The sequence below is a fragment of the Leptodactylus fuscus genome, chromosome 8 (genome assembly GCF_031893055.1).
Source record: "Leptodactylus fuscus isolate aLepFus1 chromosome 8, aLepFus1.hap2, whole genome shotgun sequence".
Lineage (NCBI taxonomy): Eukaryota > Metazoa > Chordata > Amphibia > Anura > Leptodactylidae > Leptodactylus > Leptodactylus fuscus.
In genome coordinates, this window is record NC_134272.1 from 3746784 (window position 1) to 3761925 (window position 15142).

At 48.5% G+C, this 15142-nt stretch overlaps 1 protein-coding gene across 2 annotated transcripts in view; it reads left to right on the forward strand.

Annotated features, from left to right (window-relative positions):
- TRRAP (transformation/transcription domain associated protein) overlaps nt 1–15142 on the forward strand; it is an 85015-nt gene that overhangs the window by 54869 nt on the left and 15004 nt on the right. For both annotated transcript variants that reach the window (XM_075284746.1, XM_075284747.1), the window contains 7 exons: nt 1581–1772; nt 5117–5312; nt 5448–5713; nt 6783–6883; nt 9069–9270; nt 9885–10049; nt 13240–13330. In XM_075284746.1, the coding sequence (XP_075140847.1) occupies nt 1581–1772; nt 5117–5312; nt 5448–5713; nt 6783–6883; nt 9069–9270; nt 9885–10049; nt 13240–13330 (1213 nt within the window). The remainder of the gene's footprint in view (nt 1–1580; nt 1773–5116; nt 5313–5447; nt 5714–6782; nt 6884–9068; nt 9271–9884; nt 10050–13239; nt 13331–15142) is intronic.

Consider the following 15142-nt stretch of genomic DNA (forward strand, 5'->3'; position numbering starts at 1 on the left):
CCTCCCCCCTATAAACACTGACTGCGCTGTTCTCCTCCGAGCGCGGAGTGCCGCCGGTATATCGAATGACAGCCTATCTGATATTTCTGGAAAATGCCCCCTTATTGTCTTCCCTTCTGCTCAGCAAGTGCAAAGGGAAGAGGTCAAAGAGCAGCTGGTGACTCCCAACATGTCGCATTTTAGTAGAGACTTGAATTCCCCTGAATAAATGCTGCAACTTTTTTTTTTTTTTGCATCATTTTGATCCTCTGTTATTCATCCTGGCAATGTATTTGCAGATTGACAACCCACTTGTCTGTAGGGTGGTTGGTACATGTATAGGCACATGTCTCATTAACTTGATCATTGTCCCAACCCAAAGCATTTCCAGGAGGAATAACAGAGGATCTTCATACTGTTTCTTTCTCCATACGTCCCTTTTGTTTGACTTTGCTTGTTTTGTGCCTCGTTGTTAGAGGACGTCATTCTCGGAGGACGGTGGCGGGCAGGGTGTTGTTTTTTTGTTTTTTAATTTGCTTTTCGCCACTAACCACGGCTCTAGCCTAACAAGCAGCCCAGACATTTAGAGCCTTCGTTCCCTGTAACCCCGCGCTCCGCGCCGTCTCCGCTTCCCTTTCATTTGATCTTTAGCAATGTCATGGCTTCCTGAAATAGATTGCATTAAAGAAGCGCGCTTCGGCGTGTTTACCTGATTCCGAGTAAACCTTGAGAGATGGAAAGAGTTGTTAATATTTTATTAGGTCTGGTCGTAGGCAGAGATTCCTTGGGAGAGGTTAAATCATGTCACCAGCGCATAGGAAGGGATTAGAAGTTTGTTAGTCGTAGCGGAGACTTTAGAGGCAGTTTTTGCTCCTCCTGCTGTCTCTGCAGACTTGCTTGCTCCTAGTGGTAGAATATAATGTCCGCCTGCAGTCTCCACTAGGGGGAGCTCACAGCATACGGGTTAGTACAGATGAAATTTTAAGGAGTTTTCCAAGCTGGACAACATTTTGCCCATGGGGGTGAATGTGATAAAGACGTATTACTTATCCATTTATTCCTCCATTGCCGTTGCGCCTCCACTCCTCGCCGTTCTCTATTTTCTCGGGTGTGGTGGTGATGTAGCCGTATACGCACATGACCACTAACCATGGGTGTAGCTATAGCCATTACTGACAGGCCCTGGACCAATGAACCCTTATATTGATGGTATATCCTTAGTATTGGCTGTTTGTATCAGGTCAGTGGGATCCGGCTGCAGCACCCCCGTCACTGATCAGCCAAATGTAGGTACTGCACCCCCTTCCCCCTCATGGTATACCCAACATGGCTCTGTACTGTTAGTAGTGGCTGCGCCTGGTTTTGTAGCCTTGAATTGAGCAAACCTGTGAAGACCCGCAGTACCAAGCTCAGCCACTAGGAAATGGGTGGCACTGTGCCTTTGTCACGCACCATTTGCTGGAGTTACATTGGGGTTGTTTGCAGCAGGACCTTCTTCTCCTTCTTCCTTTCGAGCACAGATGGATGATACGAATGGAAGTCTTTAGCTGATCTGACTTTAGGTTGTCGCCTCTAATATTTCACTGCTTTGACTCTTTCAGGTGGAGTTGAGTTGTCCGAAGGAGATGGCCTGGAAGGTGAACATGTACCGCGGCTACTTGGCCATCTGTCACCCAGAAGAGCAGCAGCTGAACTTCATCGAGCGACTGGTGGAGATGGCGAGCAGTTTGGCCATCCGAGAATGGCGGAGACTTCCTTACGTGGTGTCTCATGTCCACACCCCCCTGTTACAGGTAAGGAGCCGCTGCCGGGATTGTCTATAAGGTTTATTCGGTAAGGCTGTGTTCACATTTACATCAGGGAAAACAGACCCCATTATAGTCAATGTGGTCCATCGGGCTCCATATCTAACCACCACTTGTACAACGGAGCAGAACAACGGACAGCTGGTGCTCGTGTGAACGAAGCATAACAGGTTGTAATGGTAACGGTGATCTGATCACAAAATCTTCCTGCTGAGATCTCCAGGGATCCATTTATGGAAAAACCTTTAAGTGTTTGATTCCCCCCTAAAAAAGTACAGTATATACAAAGTATATAACTTGTCCTTCCCCTTTAAGTGTTGATTGTCCACCTAGCCTGTATATACGGCCTGTCCTCAGTGTATATACGGCCTGTCCTCCCTGTATATACAGCCTGCCCCCCGTGTATATACGGCCTGTCCTCCGTGTATATACGGCCTGTCCTCAGTGTATATACGGCCTGTCCTCCCTGTATATACAGCCTGCCCCCCGTGTATATACGGCCTGTCCTCCATGTATATACAGCCTGCCCCCCGTGTATATACGGCCTGTCCTCCGTGTATATACGGCCTGTCCTCAGTGTATATACGGCCTGTCCTCCCTGTATATACAGCCTGCCCCCCGTGTATATACGGCCTGTCCTCCATGTATATACAGCCTGCCCCCCGTGTATATACGGCCTGTCCTCCGTGTATATACAGCCTGCCCCCCGTGTATATACGGCCTGTCCTCCGTGTATATACGGCCTGTCCTCCATGTATATACAGCCTGCCCCCCGTGTATATACGGCCTGTCCTCCGTGTATATACAGCCTGCCCCCCGTGTATATACGGCCTGTCCTCCATGTATATACAGCCTGCCCCCCGTGTATATACGGCCTGTCCTCCGTGTATATACGGCCTGTCCTCCCTGTATATACAGCCTGCCCCCCGTGTATATACGGCCTGTCCTCCGTGTATATACGGCCTGTCCTCCATGTATATACAGCCTGCCCCCCGTGTATATACGGCCTGTCCTCCGTGTATATACGGCCTGTCCTCCGTGTATATACGGCCTGTCCTCCATGTATATACAGCCTGCCCCCCGTGTATATACGGCCTGTCCTCCATGTATATACGGCCTGTCCTCCGTGTATATACAGCCTGTCCTCCATGTATATACGGCCTGTCCTCCGTGTATATACAGCCTGTCCTCCATGTATATACACCCTGTCCTCCGTGTATATACGGCCTGTCCTCCCTGTATATACAGCCTGCCCCCCGTGTATATACGGCCTGTCCTCCATGTATATACGGCCTGTCCTCCATGTATATACACCCTGTCCTCCGTGTATATACGGCCTGTCCTCCGTGTATATACGGCCTGTCCTCCGTGTATATACGGCCTGTCCTCCGTGTATATACAGCCTGCCCCCCGTGTATATACGGCCTGTCCTCAGTGTATATACGGCCTGTCCTCCCTGTATATACAGCCTGCCCCCCGTGTATATACAGCCTGTCCTCCGTGTGTGTATACAGCCTGTCCTCCGTGTATATACAGCCTGTCCTCCGTGTATATACACCCTATCCTCCGTGTATATACAGCCTGTCCTCCGTGTGTATATACAGCCTGTCCTCTGTGTGTATATACAGCCTGTCCTCCGTGTATATATACAGCCTGTCCTCCGTGTATATATACAGCCTGTCCTCCGTGTATATACGGCCTGTCCTCCGTGTATATACAGCCTGTCCTCCGTGTGTATATACAGCCTGTCCTCCGTGTGTATATACAGCCTGTCCTCCGTGTGTGTATACAGCCTGTCCTCCGTGTATATACAGCCTGTCCTCCGTGTATATACAGCTTGTCCTCCGTGTATATACAGCCTGCCCCCCGTGTATATACGGCCTGTCCTCCGTGTATATACAGCCTGTCCTCCGTGTATATACGGCCTGTCCTCCGTGTATATACAGCCTGTCCTCCGTGTGTATATACAGCCTGTCCTCCGTGTGTATATACAGCCTGTCCTCCGTGTGTATATACAGCCTGTCCTCCGTGTGTATATACGGCCTGTCCTCCGTGTGTATATACGGCCTGTCCTCCATGTATATACAGCCTGCCCCCCGTGTATATACAGCCTGTCCTCCGTGTGTATATACAGCCTGTCCTCCGTGTGTATATACAGCCTGTCCTCCGTGTGTATATACAGCCTGTCCTCCGTGTGTATATACGGCCTGTCCTCCATGTATACACACAAGTCTCTTCACTCACATCTCACCATAAGGACTAAAGACATTGAATGACAAAAGTACAAAGTGATGGCGGAGTTTTCAGCCTCGGTAATTACTTTTTTTTTTTTTAATATCAGATAGCGTGTGATTAAATACCTGCGAGAAAATTAAATTTACATGATGAATGGTGGAAGGAGGGAGGTGACGGTATTGTGCGCGCTGATACCGCGATAATTGGGAAAAATATTACTGGGCTTCATTTATTTTGTTTCAGGAGATTTGACTTTGTAAATGTGAGCCGAGTCCTCGGGCATTTATCTTATTTAGTTGATTAGCAGCAAATACAACCTTATCTCCGTCTCGTGTCTCGGACGCTCCTTGAGCTTTATTTAATGGGATGTGCGAGAAGTGTCGCCCCAGATCCGCCTCTTCTTCAAGGAATCTTTCAGTTTTTCACTCTAAAATTTCAATTAAAAAGGAGGAACCAATTGGATGAGAACAGTTGTTACAGTTTTACTGTATTGTGTGTGTGTTTGTTTTTTGTAGAAACAGCGCCACTCTTATCCATAGGCTGCATCTGGTATTGCAGCTTAGGATCCTTGGCTCCTCTTCCTTAATGGTTTCTCCTCGTCTACAGAATTGATGACCTATTCTTAGGTTAGGTCATCTATATCAAATGATTCGGGACCCCCATGAGCAGCGACGTCTTATTCAGAGCAGCCCTTTGCTTGTGCACTATTTGCACCATCACTACTTACCAACCACAGTGCCATACGTTGCATAGCACCCGTGCTTGCTGTTGCAGCTGAGCCCCGTTCACTTGAATGGGACTGAGTTGCAAACAGGTCAAGGGACCAATGAGCAGCACTTAAATCAGCTGATCTGTGGGGGTCCTGGGCGTCAGACTTGTACCAATCTAATAGCAATGACCTGTCCTAAGGATAGATATATCATCAGCATTTTATTCCAGAACCTCCGGGAACGGTGCTCTGCATTAAAAGTTTAGAAGAGATTTTTGGGTGACCCACCCCAGATATTTGGATCTGAACTTTGCAGTGCATGTGACCCCTGGAGTCTCTGTCCAATCTTTCCTTGTACTCTAAGACTCCTCTTACCTCGGTGTTTCAGGCTGCGCAGCAGATCATCGAACTTCAAGAGGCCGCTCAGATTAATGCAGGGCTTCAGCCGACCAATTTAGGAAGGAACAACAGCCTCCATGATATGAAAACCGTGGTGAAGACCTGGAGGAACAGGCTGCCCATTGTGTCCGATGACCTGTCTCACTGGAGCAGCATCTTCATGTGGCGGCAGCACCATTACCAGGGTAGGTACAGTCTGCAGCGGACCCCCCGGCATGTGGCTTGGTTCTTGTTCTTCCCCCTCCTGTCATTGCTTTAGTATATGTGAAGCCCTGATAATACCGAACAGTCCAAATATTCATGACTTGTCTCTTGCATAGCTATAGTGAACGCCTATGACAACAGCACCCAGCACGACCCGAGCTCCAACAATGCCATGCTGGGCGTCCATGCATCAGCGTCTGCAATCATCCAGTATGGCAAGATCGCCAGGAAGCAAGGACTGGTCAACGTGGCCCTGGATATCCTCAGCCGCATCCACACCATCCCCACCGTGCCCATCGTGGACTGTTTCCAGAAGATCCGACAACAGGTCAAGTGTTACCTGCAGCTGGCCGGAGTCATGGGGAAGAATGAATGCATGCAGGTGAGTCCTGGGGATCCACAGACACAGACATGAGCAGGCCGGGGTCTCTTTAGAAATGGCGTACATGGAATCTAAATCTAAGCAGAAATCTAGAAATAACTTCTATTCCAAGTCCCTGTGGGCGGCCATGACTGATCCAGCCTTGCAGACCCTTCATTGCTCCACTGATGATACTGTATTGTGATGGTATATCCTGGCAGATAGGAATACCCCAACATACAGTAACTACGTGCGGGTGGATGACCCAGTGACCACAGACCGTCCTCTATGAAATCCAAAATGGCCGCCAGTGGTTTCTTGGATAACCATAGTAAAGTATTTGTGGCCCCTGTAACCTCCTGGACGGCCGGACCGGTCCTCGGGCAGCCGGTGGTTGTTCTTCTGTAGGGTTGTTGATCCAGTCTCGGCGTTTCGCCCTGACACAATGATATTTGCACAGTGGATGTGACGTCGGTGCACGAGACGCCGGTGCAGACACTTTATTTTCTATTATACACCTGTAAAGTATTTAAGAGATAAAATGATCTTGAAGTCGCCCGATGATCCCTGAAAGATAAAAGCGTCTCGCCCCGCGGTGCTTGGCTGATATCCTGCCATTATGAGATTAGGCGAAGTGGAGAAACAGCTCGAGAGTTTAGCGGTTCCAGAGCAAGACAATCCCGGGCCTGGGTCAGGTGATGGGGCGGAAGGAACCAGTGGGGAACACTCGGCAAAAACCCAATTACAAGAGCCTGAAGTGTTAATTGGAGGACCTGCCGTACCCTTGTACACGGAGCCATCCACCGCCGCATCCTCTGTAGGGCCCTGTCCTAATATTTCCAGGCGGCGCGGCTTCAGGTTCTGCTCTAATCCCCCCCCCCCCTCCAGATATCAGTAAGTCCTGCCCCCTCTGGTCCAGCGCAGTATTACACATGTTCAGGGTCCTTCACACTCTTATCCCTCAGATTCTCCATGTCTGTGGCTCAGAAGCCGCGGTCACACGGTTCCACGATTCGCTCAGGGCCTTTGGCGAGCTGGATTTTCGTTGCTTTCTGGAATAGTTCATTGATTCTTTTCTTCCTTCCTTTAGGGTTTGGAGGTGATTGAATCCACCAACTTGAAATACTTCACCAAGGAGATGACGGCCGAGTTCTACGCTCTTAAAGGGATGTTCCTGGCTCAGATTAACAAGTACGTATGTCCTATTAACAACGGCCAGCCAGTTCTGTGGGGTTAAAGACTCCTCTTCATCATCCTCATGGCCTGGGACAGGTTGTAACTGGAATGATATTGCTTAGTGTCCTAAGGCCTGAGGCTGCACTACTGAGACGACCATATGCAGCCTTCTGTTTTCTTATTTTTGCTCAAGCGCCGGCTGTGAATGTCTGGACCTTGCAAGCGTCGTGATCAGCACTAAGACAATCTTCTTTTTGATGTGATGGTCTCCACATACGGTTTATTATATACAGGCCGCTCAGCCTTGCAGTATATTGTATAACCAGTGCATGCGCAATATTTGTGCCCTGTTTTAGGCAAAGCAATCTCTTTAGTTCTGCTAGTGCGCCAATCCTGATAGATCACCTGGGTCGCCATTTTCATTGGTCATCCAGCTACCACTACTGCCCTGTTGGGAGTGGCGCATGCGCAGAACAAAGTTGATCCCTCTGGAGACATTCCCTTTAAGATATTTTCTCCATTACACTGTTTTTCTGGTCACCCACGTCATCTGCCTCACAGCAGGGTGTATCATTTAGCAGTATTTGCCCCCATGCGGCAGATCTCAGGGCCCCTCTCCCTGCGCCAGTCCTCTATAAAGGTCAGCCATGGACACACATCTTTCTCTGCCTCCTAGTATGTGAACAAGGTGATAGCGCGAGTATGAAGAAAGTCATCAGAGGTGTCAGCGTGATAGATCGCTCAGGCGCGGAGAGAGAAAAGGAAGGGCTCGTGACAAATCTGCTTAGAGAGAGAAAGTGTTGATAAAGTGACTCATTTATCAGCCGCTCCCTCAGTAATAGCGATGGTGGCCGCGCCGCGGGCCGGGCTGCAGGAGACGCCGCGGTGTATTTTCCTCCATCTTCCCCCTCTAAGGCCGGGGGCACAATCAGTTCTGCTATATTAGGGCTAATTAGCTTATTAATGGACTCGCTGTCAGGTATAATTATCATTAGATGTCTACAGGCCGATCGTAACGTCTATCAAACTACACTGACTGTTCAGCCATCACATTATCAATAAAGTTTTACAGGGCTGGCCTTAGTTCTGTATTTGTAGATAGGACGGAGAGTATTCTGCTGGGAAGTGCAAGTTTGACGGGCTTAGTGGTCAGAGTGAAAATTTAAAAACCTATTATAGGGTGCTCCGTGCTCTTTGGCTATATATCATCCTGTTATATACCAGTAAATCGTACAAAGACTATTATACCCCAAATCACCTACCCCCCCATGCCCACCATTCTCCCTTCTCCCCCCACTTTACTTGCTTTGGCAATGCCAAATATCTATTCGCCCGTGCCAATACAGCTTGTTTGATTTGATTTGATTAGAATTTATTGTATCACATTTTATTTGTATTTAAACAAATTGTTACATTTTATCTCATTTTTGTGATGTTACCCTGTAACTGTTATACAATGTTGCCCATAAAGAGTTAACCCCGTGTGTTTTGAGAGCGGTCGCTGAAGCTGAGCTTGGGGGTTCTTTAAGCTGTTGCACCCCCTCCCCCCCCCCTTGCTGAATTGACTGCTGGGAAGTGCATGAGGAGGTGAAGCAGAGTCTATCAGCGGGAGCCATTGTGCTGGGAGCCTGCAGGGCTGCCAATGAATCAGGTCACTCCGCACGTTAGCACAGGCGCGCTGACAAGGATGCGGGATCCTCTAAAGGACACCTGTATCTTCTGATCCTATAGACTTCAGCACGCATTAGGATTTCCATCTTCCCGTATAGTTCTTGGAGCGAGCCCTGAGATTTGGGGCCCATTCTACCAATATGAATTCTAGATTTTTCACGTCTCCCCAATGCATTTGTTTACCGCCATTCAGCTCATAACAATTCTTCATATAGTGAACAAATATGCAAATCCATATTTGGGGAAATAATTATTCAGGATTCATAAACGAGCTCGTAATGGTCCAATTAATCAGATGTAAACGCCGACAATCCAGAGCGAACATTAAACCGTTTCTAAGCCTTTGCAGTCCTATGTGTAGCCGGGAGCCAATTAGTAATGCAGCATTGTAATGATCTTTAAATGAGCCGGTAGGCCTCCGACGCGCGGGTGCGGGATCACAGATACCAAGATCCGTCACGTTTTTATAATGATGATTTCTCTTTGACCAGAAAAGATCGTTTTATCTTTTTTTGTTTTTTCCCTGAAGGTCGGAGGATGCAAACAAAGCCTTCTCGGCGGCGGTGCAGATGCACGATGTGCTCGTCAAGGCCTGGGCCATGTGGGGCGACTACCTGGAAACCATCTTTGTCAAGGAGCGGCAGCTGCATTTGGGGGTGTCTGCCATTACCTGCTACCTCCACGCCTGCCGTCACCAGAACGAAAGCAAGTCAAGGAAGTATTTGGCCAAGGTAAGTTTGAGGTCGCCAGAATCCGTCTGTGGGGTTGGGTTTATAGGATGAATTGTACAAGCGAATATCGGATCAAAGAATGTTTCCTCCTTCACTTCTTAGGCGGTTTTCTTCCTCCTTCCCTTCATTCAGACTCTTATCTCTGTATGCAGCATCACACCCAGAAGTCTATGGAGAGGGGAGGGAGGAGGAGGAGGCTTCTGCTGGCTGGTAATTGATCTATTGCCATATTCTGCATAGCGGCTGAGCATTATCCTACTAGATATACAGATATATATATATATATATATATATATATATATATATATATATATATATATATATATATATATATATAGTACAGCCAAGTGTATTGTGGATTTCTGAAGTGTAGCAGAGCTTGGCAGTATATGTCTGTTTTCCAGCAGTCGCCTCCTCCCCCTCCCCTCTCTGTTACAATGGAGAAGGAAGCATTTTTCTTTAATAATATGTTGCAGTTTCTTGTATTCATGTACGAGGAGATGTTTTGTGGGTGAATGCTCTCTTAAGAGTTCTCATGAAGCTTGCGCTGAGTCTAGAGCTTTTCCTACTTTCTTTCCTCACTTTGACGTCCAGATCTTCCTCTGCGGTTCTAGGTTTTGTGGCTCCTGAGCTTTGATGATGAGAAGAACACTCTGGCAGATGCCGTGGATAAATATTGTATTGGGGTTCCCCCTATCCAGTGGCTGGCCTGGATCCCGCAGCTTCTCACCTGCTTAGTGGGCTCCGAAGGAAAACTTCTTCTCAACCTCATTAGCCAAGTAAGTTCTCCTTGTTATGTTTCTGGAGTGTCTTGACTTCATCTGAATGTCCTAACCTTCCCTTTGGCTGCCATATTGGTTATGGTAAGGGCAGAAGACCCCGGTATAGTGTCAGTACTGCGCTATTCCTAGAGATCCCGCCGATCCCATTAGGTCTCCTGCACATCGGTCCATAGATCAGCCGTATACCCCGACTCAGACCCGGGCGGGGGACTCTACAGTCCAGCACCCTGTATACAGTTCAGAGCAGTGAACCTGGGGGCGAGCAGATACCCCTAGCATCGCAGATCACTATGGGCTCTGGGCCGGGGTCAGTTTGGGAAATATAAGGTCCAGATTATACAGTCTGTATTTCCCTGTGTGCAGTAGATCAGGGTCACCTCATGCACTCGGCGTTGGGGGAATTGAGACCAGTACTGGAAATACCCACACAATGCAATGTTGTGCAGTTAATGATGAACTTGCTCCAGTTTGGAAAATTTGTTATAATGTCTCAAAACCAGATCTGAACTGAAATGATACCCCTGCAGTTTCTCCATTACCCGGTGCAGTTGTCAGACTCGGGCGCCTTGTTTGCAGCTCGTATCGTCCGTTTGCTCTATAGCCAGCAGGATTCCTATTGCGCCCCCGGCTTTGCGGGGCTCCTGTGTAATGCAGACGGTTCGGGGAGGAGGGGGAGTGTGTGTGTGTGTGTGTGTGTGTGTGTGTGTGTGTATATATATATATATATATATATATATATATATATATACACACACACACACACACACACACATATATATATATATATATCTTAACTAAAGTGTAGCCTTCCTGTGGCGTGTGCTGTAAATCTAGTTAAGTTGTAGCTTATACCTTATTATTGGATGTAAGTGCTGGCTAATTATTTTATAGAGGCGAATGGAAATGAACAGAAATTGCCTCGTGTTTCGCAGTAATTGTTCTGTGCATTGTGCGGGTTACAGGAGACGGGGAAATCATTCCTCAAATTCTATTAAACCAATTGAGTTAATGTATATGCGGGTCTGTCTGATCATAGGGCAAGCGAATGCCGCACTGAAGGGGCCTTATGTGGAGCCGTATAAATAGACATTACCAAGACATCGCATAGCAAATAGATTTATATATGGAGATATTATACACACACAGTATATCGCTGATTAGTCTTGGGGTGACGGGGCTGGTCAGCGGAGGTCTCTGGGTGACGGGGCTGGTCAGCGGAGGTCTCTGGGTGACGGGGCTGGTCAGCGGAGGTCTCTGGGTGACGGGGCTGGTCAGCGGAGGTCTTGGGGTGACGGGGCTGGTCAGCGGAGGTCTCTGGGTGATGGGGCTGGTCAGCGGAGGTCTCGGGGTGATGGGGCTGGTCAGCGGAGGTCTCGGGGTGATGGGGCTGGTCAGCGGAGGTCTCGGTGACGGGGCTGGTCAGCAGAGGTCTCAGGGTGACGAGGCTGGTCAGCAGAGGTCTCGGGGGGACGAGGCTGGTCAGCAGAGGTCTCAGGGTGACTGGATTTGGTCAGCAGAGGTCTCAGGGTGTGGGGGCTGGTCAGCAGAGGTCTCGGTGTGCAGGGTCAGCTGCAGAATCTGCACCAAGATCGGGCAGGACACTTATTTTCGGTGTAGAAATGAGCACATGACCATGGGCCCTTGGACCCCCCTCCGCCCACTATGGGACCCCATGCAGTGGCGGCCACATCTGGACTTATGGACTCCCAACAAGACGCATGCTTGACCCTTTTCCCATTCAGGGACCCGGAGACCCTTGTTATAGCCATCATTAGGCCAATGATAAATGCCGTTTGCGGAGGCCCCCTTTAATAGAATAACCCTGCAGCACATTGCACCCGTTACACTTCCATACAATATAACTCCCCCGTTTTCCAATCTCCCATTTTGGTGGCGTTGGTCTGTTCCTCTCCCCGCAGTGAATCCGGTAACGTTGCGGCGAGTGCGAATCCTGCCCTTTCCATTATATGACCGGTTACCATGGCAACCCTGTCCTCGTTATAAATTACGTTCCCGCGTCCTGCCTCACCAGTGACACCATTTCTGCATATTTTATGAAGCCTTGTTAGGAGAACAGCGCGTATGACAAAACGCTCCCGCACCCGATCGCTCACCTTCATCAGTATGCTGGGGGAGGGGGGGGGGCTTTAACCCCTGCGCTGCCGGGGGGCTGCGGAGAAGATGCTTTCGAGTGCTTTGTGCCCAAATGTAATGGAGCAGGTAATGTGCGACGGCTGGAGCCCTCCATTACTGATCCGTCCTGGTAAGATTACCCTGTAATGGGCCCTGCCATTGGCTGCGCTGGGATTTGCGGCCTGGTTTTATAGACTCGCCGCTGCTGGTGTCATCGCGCCTGCTGCTTTTCTTTCTCCTCCATCTATCTCGTACCGTATACCTCGCCGACATCTCGCCGCGACGATCACATTCTGCTGCCTCTTCATTTTATGCAGAAAGATGATCGAAGGGACGCTCTTTAATTGACCCTTAGCGTGAGGTGTTACGAGAAAGCGCTGACGTGGCGATTCTCAAAGCCTCGCCTGTTGCTTTTTTTTTTTTTTTTGTCCCGGCTTTGGCAAAGACGCAGCAGCATGTCTGATATTGATCATCTGCAGAGCGGCCATCGATTTCACTGTCAAAAGAGTTGTCCGACCCCATGAAATATCTTAAAAACGGCTCGCAACGATGTAAAATAACAAATCGGGTAATAGTCACCTTAGCGTGCCGCGGCCGTGGCCATGCTGTCACCGGCTACCTTTACTCTGTTCCTTCCGCCACCGTGGACCGGTCTGTACAACATGTGACCAGTGCCGCCATTAACCAGAGCGATCTGTAAGTCACATGGGGCGGAATCCACCTAATGTTAGGTCATGTGATAATCTCCGTGGGCCCCATTTACGTGGACGGGAGGTGTTGTATACAGTAGAATATAGTGTGTGTGTGTGTGTGTGTATATATATATATATATATATATATATATATATATATATATATATATATATATATATATATATATATATATGTGTGTGTGTGTATAGCAATAATGACAGGACTGTGAACCCAGCCTAGGCCCGACACAAGAAAACAAGATGGCTCCAGTCCACAGCTGATATCCCATGGTCTCCATGTTGTCTCTTTACTCTTTGCCGCCATTGACCATCACCTGTGAACTTCTTTCCGTCTTTCCCAGGTCGGCAGAGTTTATCCTCAGGCCGTGTATTTTCCCATCCGGACTCTGTACCTGACACTGAAGATCGAGCAGAGGGAGCGTTACAAAAGCGGTGAGTGCGAGGCCTCGGAGACGCGAATCTCCGGATTTTACACACATCTGACATTGGGATGGGAAGTCATTTCACGCCTCCTATTTGTGCGCTGACGCAGCGTAAAGACGGCAAAATGTGTTTGGCTTCTCGCTAAAGGTTTTTCTCATGAATCCTATGGACAGGTTCTATTTGAGGCGTCCGCGCTTTGGTCCTCACCTCACAAATGGATTCCATATTCCCTTATGCGTTTCGTGATTGTCCTTGTACCCCTGAGTGCAGATGACGGAACAGATCCTGCCCTTCGCGCATTTCTGAAGTTCCCGAAATACAATCATCCTTCACCCCACTACCCTAGTATTAAAAAAAAAAACTTGTTAAAGTAAATCTCCAAATCCTATCGTTTATAGGTTCAACTTGCTGTGCAAAATTATTTCTGTTTTCGAGCAGCTTTTCTGACACACAGTTCCAAATCCCCTCCACAGACATAGAATTATAACTTAAAATTCTGCCCCCTGCAGCCGCCACTAGAGGGAGCTGAGGAGCTTTGTGCCTATTGTAATGAATTGCAGGGAGCGCCCTCTAGTGGTAGCTGCAGGAAGACAGAATTTTATCTACAGACTACATGAATTGTTCTCATTTTTCGAGTTCCTAAGTTTTTAGTTTTGCAGTGTGTTTTTTGGGAAAGCGAGGTAACGTATGATCTCTGCACTACCGAGAGACCTCTCCATGTGCCATAAATCTGTCTTGTTATGAGGCCAGACATCCCTCTCTCCCGTATAGCTATTGAATTATACAGCAGTGCAGGCTTCGGACCTCCTCTGAGGCTGCTTCAATGGCATCCATCTTTTCTTCGCCACCGCCTTCCCCAATTCCAGACGTTCCTGAGGCAGCGGAGTCGAGTTTTTCATAGCGATGCAGTTTAATCTGTCCCCGCAGATAACTTGGTGACTTACAACAGCCACTTATTGTTTCAGTGCTTATTCTTGGAGCATTATAGGCACGTCTAAAAATTTCAGGTTGCAATAATGTTGTCGCCCTGTAAAATCGCTTTAGTTTTTCTTAGAACAGTGAGGATGCGCTGAATAATCTGCTGCCAAAAACAGGAACTTTCTGTTAAAGGCGCTGATCATATATTGCATTACTCAAGGTGCAATATTAAATGATCATTGTAAGTGAGGTAGTCAGCCTCCGGACCCTGCACCATACACATGTAATAAGGTAGTCAGCCTCCGGACCCTGCACCGTACACATGTAAGTAAGGTAGTCAGCCTCTGGACCCTGCACCGTACACATGTAAGTAAGGTAGTCAGCCTCCGGACCCTGCACCTTACACATGTAATAAGGTAGGCAGCCTCTGGACCCTGCACCGTACACATGTAATAAGGTAGTCAGCCTCTGGACCCTGCACCGTACACATGTAAGTAAGGTAGTCAGCCTCCGGACCCTGCACCGTACACATGTAAGTAAGGTAGTCAGCCTCTGGACCCTGCACCGTACACATGTAAGTAAGGTAGTCAGCCTCCGGACCCTGCACCGTACACATGTAATAAGGTAGTCAGCCTCCGGACCCTGCACCGTACACATGTAAGTAAGGTAGTCAGCCTCCGGACCCTGCACCGTACACATGTAAGTAAGGTAGTCAGCCTCCGGACCCTGCACCATACACATGTAATAAGGTAGTCAGCCTCCAGACCCTGCACCGTACACATGTAAGTAAGGTAGTCAGCCTCTGGACCCTGCACCGTACACATGTAAGTAAGGTAGTCAGCCTCTGGACCCTGCACCGTACACATGTAAGTAAGGTAGTCAGCCTCCAGACCCTGCACCGTA